The sequence below is a fragment of the Chanos chanos genome, chromosome 13 (genome assembly GCF_902362185.1).
Source record: "Chanos chanos chromosome 13, fChaCha1.1, whole genome shotgun sequence".
NCBI lineage: Eukaryota > Metazoa > Chordata > Actinopteri > Gonorynchiformes > Chanidae > Chanos > Chanos chanos.
Genome location: NC_044507.1, coordinates 12050374 through 12064048, shown reverse-complemented (window position 1 = coordinate 12064048; position 13675 = coordinate 12050374). Strand labels below are relative to the sequence as shown.

Genomic DNA, 13675 nt, shown 5'->3' with positions numbered 1-13675 from the left:
TTTGACTGGTATAGACCAATTCATTGATGGAATCTATACATGACAAATGACTGAATGTACGCACTGTCAGAAAGCACCACGGTATTCCAAACCCAAATTTCCATCAGTTCCTCCAACTGGGTCCTAAGACTAAGGTCTGTCATATGGCTATAGCAGTATCCTGATCATCAATCAGCCACAGGAGCTCTAAATTACTTTACAGCCAAAACATTTTGTGGTTAATCGTCAGATGAACAGCTGTGACAGGCAGTGTTTAGCATTAATTACCCCATTGTTGATACAAACTAAGCTTGCTAACCATAGCTGCTAGATTTGAAGGACAATTTTCAGTTTATGCATGTAACTTTGAGATAGAGGGGACACCTAGTGGTTGGACCACTTGCATTCACTTTCTCTCTTTGGGGAGTTAAAGCACATAAACCTGTTATTTCCAATGTACCATTTTAACCATGGAAAAATTAGACACGTGATCAAAAAATTGTACTACCACATATTTCTGTAGAAAAGTTGGGTCATCAAAAATACTTGTTAGAGATACATCCCTGTGAAGTTAAAATATTCCAGGGCCCAAAACCTTTCAACCAGAAAATTAGAGGTTAATTCTGAAATGTGTGAATATTTGAGACTACAGTATATGACAATCTCAGGTAAAGATGAAGATTTCACTAGTTCTTTCTGTCCTGATCATACATGCCCAGGGCATGCAAGTTTCAGAGACAGCACAGACCGGCTCCCGTTTTCGCAAAGTGATATTTGCTTACGCATCTCAAAGTAAATGACTGTTGGTTTCCTGCACTAGAATTTTAGATTTTGACTGTACACGATTCCATTCCACAGACTCAAACCACTTCTACATCCAAAGACCAGAACAAACAATTTTAGCCTGTATACATAGATAAAAGTTAACACTATTGTACCATTTAAACTGTGTGCTTTGTGTATTGGTAACATTTTATTCCTGTTCATAAAAGAACTGCATAGCGCAAAACCACCAAGCACAAACATGAAATTATGGACAGGCTTAAATCAATTTCTGGGGAGGAGACATTTAATTCAGTTCACATACTCAAACCAGTCACATTTCATATTTACAAAAAGCGTGTTTTGAATACCTCCATGATTCTCCAACTCTAACCCAAACATTTACATTAAAAATACTGTCTAAAAAGCTTGTTTACAAAAGGAGGCAGAGGCATGATATGGTTACTAGATACTGCAGGTTTTATTACAATGATCTACAAAGGGGACAAAACAGGGCATGCCCACCCCCCTAAAATCCTACAGTCAAACCTGTGTTTTCAAAAATTAACCAAAAAACAAACAGGTAAAAAAAACAAAAACAAAAAACACTGGAGCATTTAAAAGGAGAAAAAGATCGGTACACAAATTTAAATCACATCTGAAGACAGTTAAGTGTAAAACGTCTGGCATGTTCAAAGCTGTAACAATGACAACGATCCTCCTGTGTCAGAAGGGAGAGGAATGCAGCACTGATGACTTTGGGCACTTAGCTGGTATCCATCTGCAGAAAGAAAAGCAAAACAGACATTAATTTTTAAACAGAATTGATTTTGATCAGTCATCACATTTGAACATCCAGACGTATCAGGAAGTATACGGACATGTAGGTCAGAAACCATCAGTTCGTGGGAGCTAAACTAACCCTGGCATTGTAGGCATCTAGCTGGGCATCCAGCTCTTCTGCAGACAGCTGCTGTTTGTTATTGCTTCTTCCTCCTCGGCCGCGGCCTCTGGTTCCTCCGGTGCGGCCTCCACGGCCTCTCTGTACACCGCCTCCGAAACCGCCTGCTCTGTTCCTGTTCATGCCCCCACCACCTCCTCGGTTGAGCCTACGGAAGACAAGTTCAATGTTGGTATTAATGATGGATCAGATCAGAGCGCAGAATAACAAATACACAACCTGATGGGCTCTCTTACCCTTGCATGGGAGGCCGCCTTTGTGCCTCAATCTGTGACGTGACAAGCTGAATATTCATAGGACGACCTGCAAGTATATGACAATGTTTAAAATCACAGATGGTTCAAAGAAAAGTCACTGTGCCATTCTACAAAACTTGACAAACTAAGTATTTTGCAGTGTCAAATACCCACCATCAAGGGGAACGCCATTGTACTGCTTCATCGCTTTAAGTGCATCTGCTTTTCTCTCAAAGTGGACATCTGCCGTCCCAAGGCTTCGGCCTGAACGATCGTAATGAACAGCTGCCTTCTTCAGTGTGCCAAACTCAGCAAAGAGCTCCTGCGACAAGAAGTGACGTCATGTTAGGTAAAATCAAAACACAAGTCATAAAACTCATTATACTTGTTTTACAAGACAGCATAAATTACCTGGATGTCAGCATCTGACACACCAAAGTCGAGATTGGACACGAGAAGCTTTCCACCAGTTTCAACTCCTGCTCCGCCACCACCAGCATTGGCACTGAAGCCATTGTCGAACAAGTCGTGCTGCCACTTGTCTGGGAGCTGCTTGGGCTGCAACAGATGAAAGAGAACGCACCTGCTGACTTCGGGTCCCCTGTCTGTCAATGACAGTCCACACTCCTGGGTGTTGGGGCAAGCAGGGGGTGGTCCACGTGAACACAGCCAGGGCACCCAGCACGCTCAATGCGATTTCCAGCAATCCCTGCCCACCCCATCACTACAAACAGGTACTACAGTGCAGACACAAAACAAATGGCAACACGTAGTGCACTACAAAGTCACAAAATTTCCAAATATATAAAAACTGCTGGATTTCAGAAATCATTAGGCACAAATAATTGGAGTCGTGGTTACAGTCAAGAACTAGTTGTAGCTGTATGACAACCCTCCCCCCTCTGAATTGTTGCAACTACCTACGTATTACATGCGAATTTCTAGGATGAAGACATTCAAACGTGAACAGCAAATTATACAAAATAAATGTCTAATTACAGAGGATGATAAATCAGCTCTGTTTGGCTTATGGCAGAATTGCCTAGCCCTCGCTATTCCTGCCCACCCGCTTGGTAGCTGGCTAAAAAGCTACCAGTATCCCCCAAGTGTCTCTTGCCGTTCACTCCGACAGATTTCCAGCAGACCCTCCTGTGGACAGATGAAGATATTCCGGAGTTGACAACCTGCAGCCTTCGCAATGGCAGTAGCAGCTTGTCGATGTAAAATCACGTAGCGCAGAGAAGATCCAAGGAAAATCACAAACATCATTGTCCATGATAGGAGCCGAATTTGGAAGCTGGCCTATATTGGCAATGGCGACAAGCGCTTGAGCGTCCATTTTGAAACCTCGCCATTTTGATGTAACTTGATATGTTGTATAAGCACTGGATCTTTCACGGCCTACCTAGTAAAGCTATCATTTAAACATTAGCAGAGAAGACAGGGGGTTATAAGGGCTCAAAGTCCATTGATCCTTCCTTGCATGATAAGACTAGCTGGCTAGATTAGCACGGCTCTGAAGGATGTTTGAACACGGACCCCTCCCAAACAAAGGGATTCCGTTTAGAGGGTAGGCCCTGGTCAACTTTAGCCTCAAATACAAGAAAACGATCCACTCTTCCGACCTCACTGTTTCTCTTCTTTGGGGTTTTCTGAAGTTGGGGTGCTGTATTTTTTTTTTTAGAAAACTACGGACGGTGGAAAAACAGCTTTTCAATGGCTATGAGATGTAGTATCCAAAATGGCGCCGTTCATAGAAGGTTAGCAGATGAGCCAACCTTAGCCACGATGTAGCCAGGTTAGCCTGCTCCGCCATGGCTGGTTTTCAGGTTGATGGCAAGACAAACAGGTTTGGGGAAGAGAGAACATTATGCACATTACAGCCTTCTTAACTTAAATGCCAATTACAGAGCTTCTCCACACTACATTTCCAGAGACATTCCCAGGGGGCATGTAGCACGGCTGACTAGCAAGCTAGCCATCTCGTTTGCTAGCAAGCCTAGATAGAAAAAGGACTTCACCCAGGCATTTGGAGGTGCCCGAGGTTGTCTCCTCTTTCTCAGCCAATTTCCTTTATCTTTCTCCTACCCTGCTGTACGGCGTAGGTCTGCTTCTACCACGGGCCAGGTTCTGACGATTCCTCATTGGGCCGGATCCTCCGCCACGGCCTCCAAATCCGCCGCCTGTGCCTCCAAGTCGCCCGATTCCACCGCCGCGGCCACCGCCTGTGCCTACCCGACCGCGGCCTCCTCTGCCCCCACGGCCACCTCCGCCGCCTCGCTGCTGCCTATTTTGTTTGATGATGTCGTCCAAAGACATATCCATCTTGTCTGCCATTGTTTGGCTTAAATTAACGCTAAACTTTGCGGTCAGCTAAAAACAAAACAATTACTTTCTGAGCCCTACTATGCCCCTATACGCGGTCCGACAAGGAAAGGAAGTACTCTAAAGGCGCGTTTGCTCTATTTGTATGATAGCACTGATTGCGTCAAAGGTAAGCTATGACAATTTCCGCTGTTGTTCTTCAATGACTTTTTAGGTTGTTGCTTGTGAAAATGTTTGGAAATTCTTTAAATTCATGAAAATAACAGCACGTGATACATATAGATTAAAAAGAAGTATTACTGTGGTTTGGGTTAGTTTTACGAGGTTTCGATGTAAATATCTGTCAAAACCCTTTTCCTTGACATACTAACTGGAAATGATTTACAAGTAAACAGGAAATCACAAACCCCATTATCCGCTCAGTTTTTTCCCCCGCTAGTTGCAAGCTGCACTTATCTATGGCACACTGAGTTAAGTAGAGTTAGGGGTTTATGATACCAGTCCTTCTTAACGTAACGGCTATGTTCAGGGCATGATCTCATCATACTTTCATCACATTTAACAAACTGTTTATCAAAATTTGCCTGTGAATTTTCAGAGCACGTATGCAGCAAAATCTGACCTTACAGTATTATTCTAAGATTGTTCTGTTGGCAGTTTTCAGGAGTCGTGTGGAAGACAACCTTTTCTAATATCTGGGATGTGTTCAAGACTCATGCTCAGTTTATCCATTTGTTCGCTGACTGGCAGAATCTGAAGAAATAGTTGTTCCTTTGTCTGTATTTGCTCTGATTATTTGCTTGGAAGGGAGTCTTAGAGGTGTGCTCCTATTAAAAAAAACACTCAAGTTGCTAATAAAAAAGTGAGATTGTCAAAGAACTGAATTGATAAACCTGTTGAGGAGGACTTTCTGAGTGTCTGGGAAAAGAACTGAGAAGTTTAGAGGAAAAAGAAAATAACTTACTTACCCAACATTTTCTTGGAGGCTTTGCAAGACATAATCTTACGTATTGGATACTTAAACTCTAGGCTCATGTTGGTGGTTTTACCACAAAGAAACTGCCAAACTGTCCCATTCATGGTGCAGATTAATAGTCACTTACCGCTAATGATATCATCAGCTGCCAAGATATACTTTCTGTCACCAAATGAAAATATTCAGTGTCTTACAGTCACAGGCCTCCTCATTTAGTACAAGAGGCTGAAAGGCTTTTCTTCACTTCATTACATCAGAGCCCAAATGCACAAAAATGTGATTACTCATATGAGTCAAAGTGAAACAAACCTGACACAGACAGGGCATCTCATTTCAGTTGGCCATAGGGGAGAGAGTCCCCTATGGCCAACTGAATTTGGGTGGCCAGTATTTCAAATGTTAAAGAACTGAATTCAGTGTTAACTTTCGTATGGATATATAATAATAATAACAATAATAATAACATTGATATTGAACTAATATTTTTTAAACCTGGGAAACTTCCTGTGGTACTTTCTGGTATGAAAGCTAAAAGACGTTGTTCTAATTTATTCATTAGGTTAGATGCTGCTACACAGAAAATGTGTTTCTCGATTTGAAGTGTTACATAATCTGATATCTTTTCTGTATCACCATATGTCTATTCAGCCGATACCAAAATTGAAATTCCTTTTAAGTAGATACTGCTACGTGCTTTTGAGGTGATTAAAAGAGGAAACAATCACTTGCTATCCTCATTAAACAGAAAATGTCTTTTTTTTTATCCATGTAACAGGTATTGCCTGAGACAGTGTTTTTCCAGTCCAGCCTGAACAGAAATTCTTTGCTATAATCCATCACTGACAAACCTGTTGTGACTCCTCTGCTATTGAACACACCCTTAATTACTCAAATAGACAGTAGGTAGTGTTTAAACAGGACTACATTGAATATGAACTGGATCTGAAGAACACTAGTCACAGAGCCATGGTTTCATGTAGGTTGAAATACGACAGATCATATAAAGCCAGACCAAATTCTCCTGAAAACTATTTGGTTGATCTACAGCATTGTAAAGATGTGAAAATTTGTAAAATTGGCAGAGTATCCATTTAAGCATAGTATTTTTCTGATGGCTTACAGTTGCATTCAGGTAATTAACTAATAACAAAACAACAGTGTGGCTAGCAGATTTGTAGTATTTCTTCAACTGAAGAAAACAAATGAATATCACATTTACTACTGCTAAAGATAAGCTTGTACTGTTTATGCACTTGTCTGTGATAGGCTACATCTTTATCATGGACATATAAACAAAAGTCTCTGTTAAAAACAAGGCAAATTAAACAATCTGCTGCTTCTTTTAATATTACCTTTGAATGGTTGTGTGATTGTAGTACTAAGCTTGTGAATTGTGCCATTACTTGTGGGAATGCAAAATGATTCCAGTACCCGCCCTACTTCTTCTTATAATTTTAAAATGTATTAAGAAAAGTACAATTTACTGTGTCAAAGTAACAATAAAGTGTTACTTTGAGAGGCATATTCCAATAAAAGCAAAGCTTATGAGTGGCAGAAAGTGTAATTAAGATCAATGTAACAGGGAACAACAGGTACCATAAAAGTATTTTTTTTTTTTATTTCATTTCAGTTTCAATGCTGGGAATTTAAGATGAGGGGGGAAAAAAGTATACTTTAAAGTCTTTGAAAGAATCAATTTATATTTAAAAATGTAGGCATCTCTACTAGAAAATATTTGGCCTCCCAAATTTGCCTTTACTATCTGACTAAGTTCCGATAATTTTTCATTGTTACTCTATCAAACTACCTTTCTGGAAAAAAAAGAGAAAAAGAGAGTGAGAGAGTCAGCCATTCTACACTCCCCTCTGAGATTTAGAATGTGGTTTGAAACGGAGAATATATATTTAAGACTACTGCTCTTTGTGTCTAGTACAAGTCTGTCCCTCAATATTAGCGCCTGAGGCGCTGTCTCAGCGTTCTGCATCAGTAATGGAGATGACCAGAAAAAAACAAAAACAAAAAAAAAAAACATAACAGAATGCCTATGAAAAATTCCAGATTACAAAACCAAGGATAAGACAAAATCCCTGAAAGTTGACTCCAGGCCAGCTTGGCATGGACAAAGAAGGAGAGCCAGAATACACAATGGGGCAGAGCTGGAGAACAACGTAAAACTCAAAAGGATGAACAAAGAGGTCAGCCTGCAGTTCAGGCCATCGGTCCATGAAGCAGAGGAGAGCGAGAGAGAGAGAGACTTAGATGACCAAACAGGATGGATTGCTGGCTGACAGAAGATTGGTGGAGTAAAAAATGTCCCGGGGGATAACGGGAGGGAAAAAAAAAAGCTGCTGAAACACAGAAAATGGTGGATGACTAAGACTTCTTGGAGTCTTGTGTGTTGCGCTTCTTGAGGTCACTCAGGTCAATCGGTGTGAATGCTGAAAGACAGATGACCAGCGAATATTACTTCAGTGGCATGTCATTTCTTTATATGTCGATGATGCTTTGAAGTAATGAAAAAATATTGATGCCCCAGACAAAACTGTTCATTAACTAGGCTAAAATTCAGATATGGGGCCTACAGTTATTTGTCAAAAAAGCTTACAATTCAGATTAGGATTTGGGTTCTTCTCCACGTATTCCTGTGGTCCACGTTCGTTGCGTTCGCTCTGTGGGGACTTGATATCTCTAAGAACACACATCCAAGCTGAAAGGAAAAAAGTGAAAACATCATAATCTGCACAATACTGCCACAACATTCTAGACTTCACGCACAAAACATACTTAATAAGCAGCAATCATTTAACATAATCAGTAGCAAGGCCTCTGATAACTTGCATGGTCAAGACCTCAAGAAAGTTACGGGGCTTGGGCTGGCAGTGCTTTGACTGAGCAAGCTGAGGTTTGCAGATTTGATTCTTAAGCATGAGAGGAAAAACACTTTATTAGGTATTCTAGAGTAGTGGTTCTCAACTGCAGACACGGACAGGACATTTTAGTTAATGCCACACACCAGCATACCTGGTTGTAGAAGCCAAGGGCTCAATAATCAGTATGAATCAGGTAAGATAATGTTGGGTTAAAGCAAAAATGTGCTGTTTTGTGGGTCCTCACAAGTGAAATTGAGAAGCACTGTTGTACAGGGGCTGGCTAAAGGCCAAAGTGGCTAAATTTCCTTACAGCAACCTGCCATTTCCTTACGCATTTAAGCATAGCACCAACTCCGAGATTACTCCAGGACCCTGAGAACGTTGTAATGTAGTTGATAAAACGACCAAATAACCACAGGTGTAATGTAAAAAGAGAGGCAAAATGACTGGCATATGTCTACTATACATTGCACATGGAGCACTTACTGTCATGAATGAAGCGCACATTCTCCTCGTGTGCTGGTGTGAAGAGCTCTCCAGTATTTGTTGGGGACCTGGGACTTGAGGTCCGCTTGTACGTGTGCATTCTGGGAGTCGACGAGCTGAGAGAAAAAACATTCAGTGTAATGGATTATATCACAGATTATGCAGAGTAGTGCTGATACAGGTTAACTATGAATGGTAATTAGAAAAAATGACAACTGAACATAACACTGTAGATGATGTATTCACTGTTTATTTCACCCTGAATCTCATTACACTAGGTAAGATTACAGGTCATCCTAACACAGGTCAGGTACATCATCTATCCTACTGACTTTTTTTTTTTTTTCTTTTTAGCACAAGTACTTGGAGGTTGTAATTTTGCCAATAAAGAGTAGAGAAAATTTTTTACCTGGTCATTGTATAATAAATACGTTTCTTGCCCACGACTCTTCGCTGACGCTTTAAGGGTACCAGGCAGTCCTACCACCGTTCTTATTGAGAGTTGATTTCTAATAACAGAAAGAGGAGGAGAGGGTTACGGTTTTGACGCTCTCTGTACACGAGCTCACGATTCTGGATGCAACTACAGCAAATAAAACACATAATTATCATCGATTCATGAAAGCAGCCACAGTAACTGAAATACTCTGAAGCATTCAAACATTCAGAACATCAGTCTGTTCGTTACATTTTCTGCAATCGTAAGGTTTTCTGTAATGATTAGAGCCAACGGTCTTGGGAAAGGGAGATGTCAGACAGATAGAATACAACATCATGATTGTTAAATACGTGTACAAGTAGCCTGTACGAAGCCACAAGCTTCGGGTTTGTCTAACGAAATAAACCGGTGCACAAAACCCTCTATGCTTTTGTTTAGCGTGTGAATACCAAAGAACAAAAATGCATCAATCAAGTAATTTATCTGCAAATGCATTGTATGCGAAAGAGTATTGTTTCTTGCTAGGCTTGCAAATTTGTAGAATATGTGTAAGCATAAAAATTGAACAATATGACAGACAAAAATAGAAAAATGTCACGAGCGCATTCATTAACGAGTTGCGCAAATTAGTCGATCGCATTCTGCACATAAATCAACAAGTATCATAGAAGCAAAAGCCGGGCGCAATTAAGCTTTTTACTCCCGGTCAACATTTGTTATTGTTTGTAGCTTCCTCGCTAGCCAATTTGATAGCTGGGTAGCAAAATGATTGGAACAAAACGATAATAGTTCGCTATTTGAGAGCAAGATCTACAACGGAAATACAGGCTACAACTATTAAGACAAAATATCATTTTCAAATAAGTAACTCTAATAGCATCAAAGGATTTCATGATTTAGCAATACAAACCTGTCTGTTGGTCTCTTTCTTACTTTGAATAAAGAAAAACATAGGCCTTCCTCGGCCGCTACGTTGCCAATGCCAACCAATTATTTCCGGGTCAGCTAAACAAACGTTGAACGGTATGCGCATGTGCAGACAATCTGGTTTATGACAATTAGTCTTGCAGTAGTGCCATTAGTACAGTACTGATTTATGCATAAAACAATAAGACTCTTTTGTTATTTTATAACCTGGTTTTATCAGAGAGGTTTGGTGACACGCATGTAAGCCATTACAGAAAGAAACACGAAACTAATTTAGCCCAATAACTCTGAAATGACATCTCCCTTGAAAAAAAGATGACTGTCTGACTGTCCTCCTACAAAGCTGTAAATTGACGACTGTAAAGGGTGCCATGGGGCGCATCAAACAAAGTTAATTGTTAGTTCTCCATGAGATAACTTTCAGTGTTGAGGGGTGTACATCGTCCACCAACAGAAATAGCATTTTGTCTCACTTTATCAAACAGTGATTGTTAGTGTAATTAGAATGTTGATAGTTGATAGGATGAGTGAAACTGAATAAAAGACATACAAATATTTAATACAGTTGTTATAAAAAGCAGCTTTATTTAAGAAAACTTGGTAAAAAACAGGGGAAAATAAGACTTTTACAGCAGGTATGCAGATAAAGTTCCCATATTTCCAACAGTACAGCTACCACACTGTGTATTTGCTCACATATACAAGTGCCATTTAGTCAGGACAAATCAATGTGTTCTCCAACTGCCCAGCAGACAGGAAACACATATTCTTTCCCCCCCCCAAATCATATACACGTGAAATAAATACAAGGTCATCTCCAAAGCCAGTATACAACATGATGGCCTACAGCATGTTCAAGCGTATTCAGGGCTCCATAACCATCAAAATACAACTGTGAAAAGTACAGTAATTGATTTTTGTTTAAAAATTTGGCAGTCCCTTTTGTTTTGGATTTACGCTGTGGTTACCTGGAGTTAAGACATAGCCTAGGTGGAGAGGTTATGTAGACAAATAATCATAAAAGGCTTGGTGTCTGCATGCTTCCTGCCCAGTATAACAGGATAAGGGACACCATGTAGACATGACAGTACATACTCGGATGGAGCTTGCATGTGTGCAGATGTATGATGTTTCCAAATTAGATGTTACCAGATCGGTTGAGCAACAAACGAGGCATGTGATTTGCAGCATGTATGAGAAGCTCATAAAGGCAAAAAGAGGAAAAAGAAACACATGAGTGATCCTCCATGGCTTCGCTGTGCCTTAAGAAGGTCATGTGGAAAACAAACAAAAACAACAACAACAAAAAAAATTACTTTAGGCATGACCCCATTAAATCTGTCAGTTTCAACAACACAAGTTATTGTCAAACATATTGCTGAGTGGGGACCAGGGTTTTGTGTTTATGTGTGTGTGTGTGTGTTTTTTTTGTGTGTGTGTGTGTGTGTGTATATATATATTTATATTGCTGTGAATTCTCTCTCAGGTCCTGCTCTTAGACACAGCCCACTTCAAACAGTTTGACCAACTCTGTACAGTCTGGGTCAATGAGGTCAGCAGGTTTCTCCCCGTTCTCATTCTCTGCCTCTGTGCTGGCGCCCAAAGAGAGTAGATATCTGTGGAAGACGTAGTGAAACGGCAGCTTAGTCCATTTCTCATTACGGTCAGATAGCTGCTTATGCCAAAATTAAATGTAACAATCCCTACAAGAGCCTTCCCAAGTTTAAAACGTGGCATGCATCTCAAAATATCCAAACAACTTGTGATTGGGCAATGGTCAGTAATAATGAGGTTTACATTTTGTTTTTGAGCAGTTATGTGAAAATATGAAACTCTGCTACATAAGTATATCTCAGGAGCATGTTGAATGTTAAGTTTAGTTATATGGTGAAGTTTTTTTGTTTTTTTTTAAATGTGAAGTTGTGGCTTGTATAATAGCTGCTTACCGTGCTATCTCTGGATAGCCATCGCTACAGGCCATATGCAGCGGCGTCCACCCGTCCTCATCTCTCTGATGGACATCAGCTCCGTACTTAACCAGTAACTTTACACACTCCAAATTCCCTGAGAGAACAGCCTCATGGAGCGCTGCCATGCCTGAGTGTGACGGAGAAGGAGAAGGTGCCATAAATGACACTAATCAAGATACAGTTCTCAAAATATTAAAAAAAAAAGATCTTACATGTCTGTGCACACATAATATCATACTCAGACCTTCGGGAACAGCACATATGCACCATATCTACATTAATTATTGTAACATTTTTAAATTATTATTATTATTATTATTATTATCATCATCATTATTATTATTATTATTATTATTATTATTATTATTGTTGTTGTTGTTGGTGTTGTTGTTGTTATAAGATCTTGTGTTTATGATGTCAAGTCTCTCTCATAATTGTGGAACCTTTTTTTTTTTATTATTTCTGTTAAGGAAATCCTTTGTGAAGAGAAGTTTAACTTAGACTTAGTTAGATCATTTTGTGTTTGTGTCAGAACTTTTGGATGATTTAGAGTGGTCTTGCACATGGTGCAGTTAAAAAAACAAGGTGAGGGTCACTCACCCGAATGGAAGAGGGTGTCCAAGCGTACTTTTCTCGCCCTCATAAAACGACCAATCTGTTCCAGTTCTCCGTGACGCACATAGTCCTGAAAAACGACATCATTTGGGAAATGTACAGCCCGGGCGGGTTTGAGTGTGACAGATGAAGTGGTGGATGTGCGTTGTGTGGTGCTTTGCCGTGTTGGTCTGCTGTATATTGGGGTGTAAGTCGAGGTGGTTTTGTAAGCAGGTGTGTAGGCTGGCGGGGTGTGATACGTAGGGGTGTAGTGTGTTGGGGTGTATTTCGTCGAGACGTACTTAGTGGGTGTATATTGAGTGGTAGAGTAATGTGTTGGTGTGTACTTAGTAGGAGTGTAGTGTGTTGGAGTGTATGTACTGTATCGTGTGTACTGAGACACAGGGGACTGGTAACTGTACTTCATCCCCGCGGTAGACACTGTTCTGTCCCCTCCTTTGTAATCAGCCCAGGAGGAGGGACACTTAGAAATCCAAATTGTGATGCAGTCCAGTCAAGGTATAACGATAATCCTTGGGTACCTATACCCCACTCCACAATGTCCTTCTGTGTTTCACTTTCTTCAACAGTCTTTCACCAGAGTAGCACTGCTACTTCCTCTGTAGAACAAAATTACTTTTTCAAATCAACCAGCGAGTCAAACTTTCCCAAACGCTCTGGAGTTTGTCCTCCTTTCTGTGTCTTACATTTGGAATTTCTTCTGTCCTTGCTGTTTTTTTTTTTTTTTTTTTTAATTTACAACATAATGTCCCCTGTCATTGTCTAATTTAGTGTTCTGAGTGTTAGGGAAAAAGCAGGTCCCTATATACCCTTTAGCAAGTTATTTTGGGGTTGGCATCCCTTGTATCGAGTGACCTAAACACATCCATGATTGGCTCCATTTTAACCACTCCCAGTATGCTGTAATGTGCTTACCCCCTTCTTTCTACGCCCCCCTAAGATATCTGTTCCCTGAGTAATAATGGGGTCCTTTTTAAAAAAACCTAAAAAACCTGGCATATGCTTTTTTTCTTCCTTGATGACCTGCAATCCTCGACAGAGCGGTTGACCTCGTGGTTAGCAGATGGTGCTAAGTTTTATTGCAGGGAGGTCTGTATTGGGACCTCTGACTTTGCCAAGAGACTCTGTG

At 40.4% G+C, this 13675-nt stretch overlaps 3 protein-coding genes across 3 annotated transcripts; all 3 read right to left on the bottom strand.

The window, feature by feature from the left end:
* Window positions 1-1030: 1030 nt before the first annotated feature.
* Window positions 1031-4363, bottom strand: alyref (Aly/REF export factor). Its single transcript, XM_030790000.1, has 6 exons — window positions 4027-4363; window positions 2350-2496; window positions 2113-2260; window positions 1939-2005; window positions 1664-1850; window positions 1031-1522 (listed from the first exon to the last, which is right to left on the bottom strand). Exons 1-6 carry the CDS (start codon window positions 4273-4275, stop codon window positions 1508-1510), a joined length of 813 nt encoding a protein of 270 aa, XP_030645860.1. The 5' UTR covers window positions 4276-4363; the 3' UTR covers window positions 1031-1507.
* Window positions 4364-6837: 2474 nt separating this feature from the next.
* mcrip1 (MAPK regulated corepressor interacting protein 1) lies at window positions 6838-9997 on the bottom strand. The gene is made up of 5 exons (XM_030790341.1): window positions 9945-9997; window positions 9005-9104; window positions 8596-8711; window positions 7845-7946; window positions 6838-7677 (listed from the first exon to the last, which is right to left on the bottom strand). Exons 2-5 carry the CDS (start codon window positions 9010-9012, stop codon window positions 7613-7615), a joined length of 291 nt encoding a protein of 96 aa, XP_030646201.1. The 5' UTR covers window positions 9013-9104; window positions 9945-9997; the 3' UTR covers window positions 6838-7612.
* Window positions 9998-11456: 1459 nt separating this feature from the next.
* On the bottom strand, window positions 11457-12952 carry ppp1r27a (protein phosphatase 1, regulatory subunit 27a). The gene is made up of 3 exons (XM_030789678.1): window positions 12532-12952; window positions 11908-12058; window positions 11457-11577 (listed from the first exon to the last, which is right to left on the bottom strand). The coding sequence occupies exons 1-3, from the start codon at window positions 12950-12952 to the stop codon at window positions 11457-11459; spliced, it is 693 nt and encodes a 230-aa protein (XP_030645538.1).
* Between the last annotated feature and the right edge of the window lie 723 nt (window positions 12953-13675).

What these genes read in the sequence shown, in the direction of transcription:
- alyref (XM_030790000.1), bottom strand. Translation starts at nt 4,275, where the DNA reads ATGGCAGACAAGATGGATATGTCTTTGGACGACATCATCAAACAAAAT. An exon ending in TGTCAGATGCTGACATCCAG is followed by an intron (nt 2,261 to 2,349) that starts GTAATTTATGCT and finishes TTCTTGTCGCAG; the next exon opens with GAGCTCTTTGCTGAGTTTGG. An exon ending in CAATGGCGTTCCCCTTGATG is followed by an intron (nt 2,006 to 2,112) that starts GTGGGTATTTGA and finishes ATATACTTGCAG; the next exon opens with GTCGTCCTATGAATATTCAG.
- mcrip1 (XM_030790341.1), bottom strand. An exon ending in TGTGCGCTTCATTCATGACA is followed by an intron (nt 7,947 to 8,595) that starts GTAAGTGCTCCA and finishes TTTTCCTTTCAG; the next exon opens with CTTGGATGTGTGTTCTTAGA. An exon ending in CCCAAATCCTAATCTGAATT is followed by an intron (nt 7,678 to 7,844) that starts GTAAGCTTTTTT and finishes TCTGTCTTTCAG; the next exon opens with CATTCACACCGATTGACCTG.
- ppp1r27a (XM_030789678.1), bottom strand. Translation starts at nt 12,952, where the DNA reads ATGAAGTACAGTTACCAGTCCCCTGTGTCTCAGTACACACGATACAGT. An exon ending in GGACACCCTCTTCCATTCGG is followed by an intron (nt 12,059 to 12,531) that starts GTGAGTGACCCT and finishes CGTCACACTCAG; the next exon opens with GCATGGCAGCGCTCCATGAG. An exon ending in GGCTATCCAGAGATAGCACG is followed by an intron (nt 11,578 to 11,907) that starts GTAAGCAGCTAT and finishes CGTCTTCCACAG; the next exon opens with ATATCTACTCTCTTTGGGCG.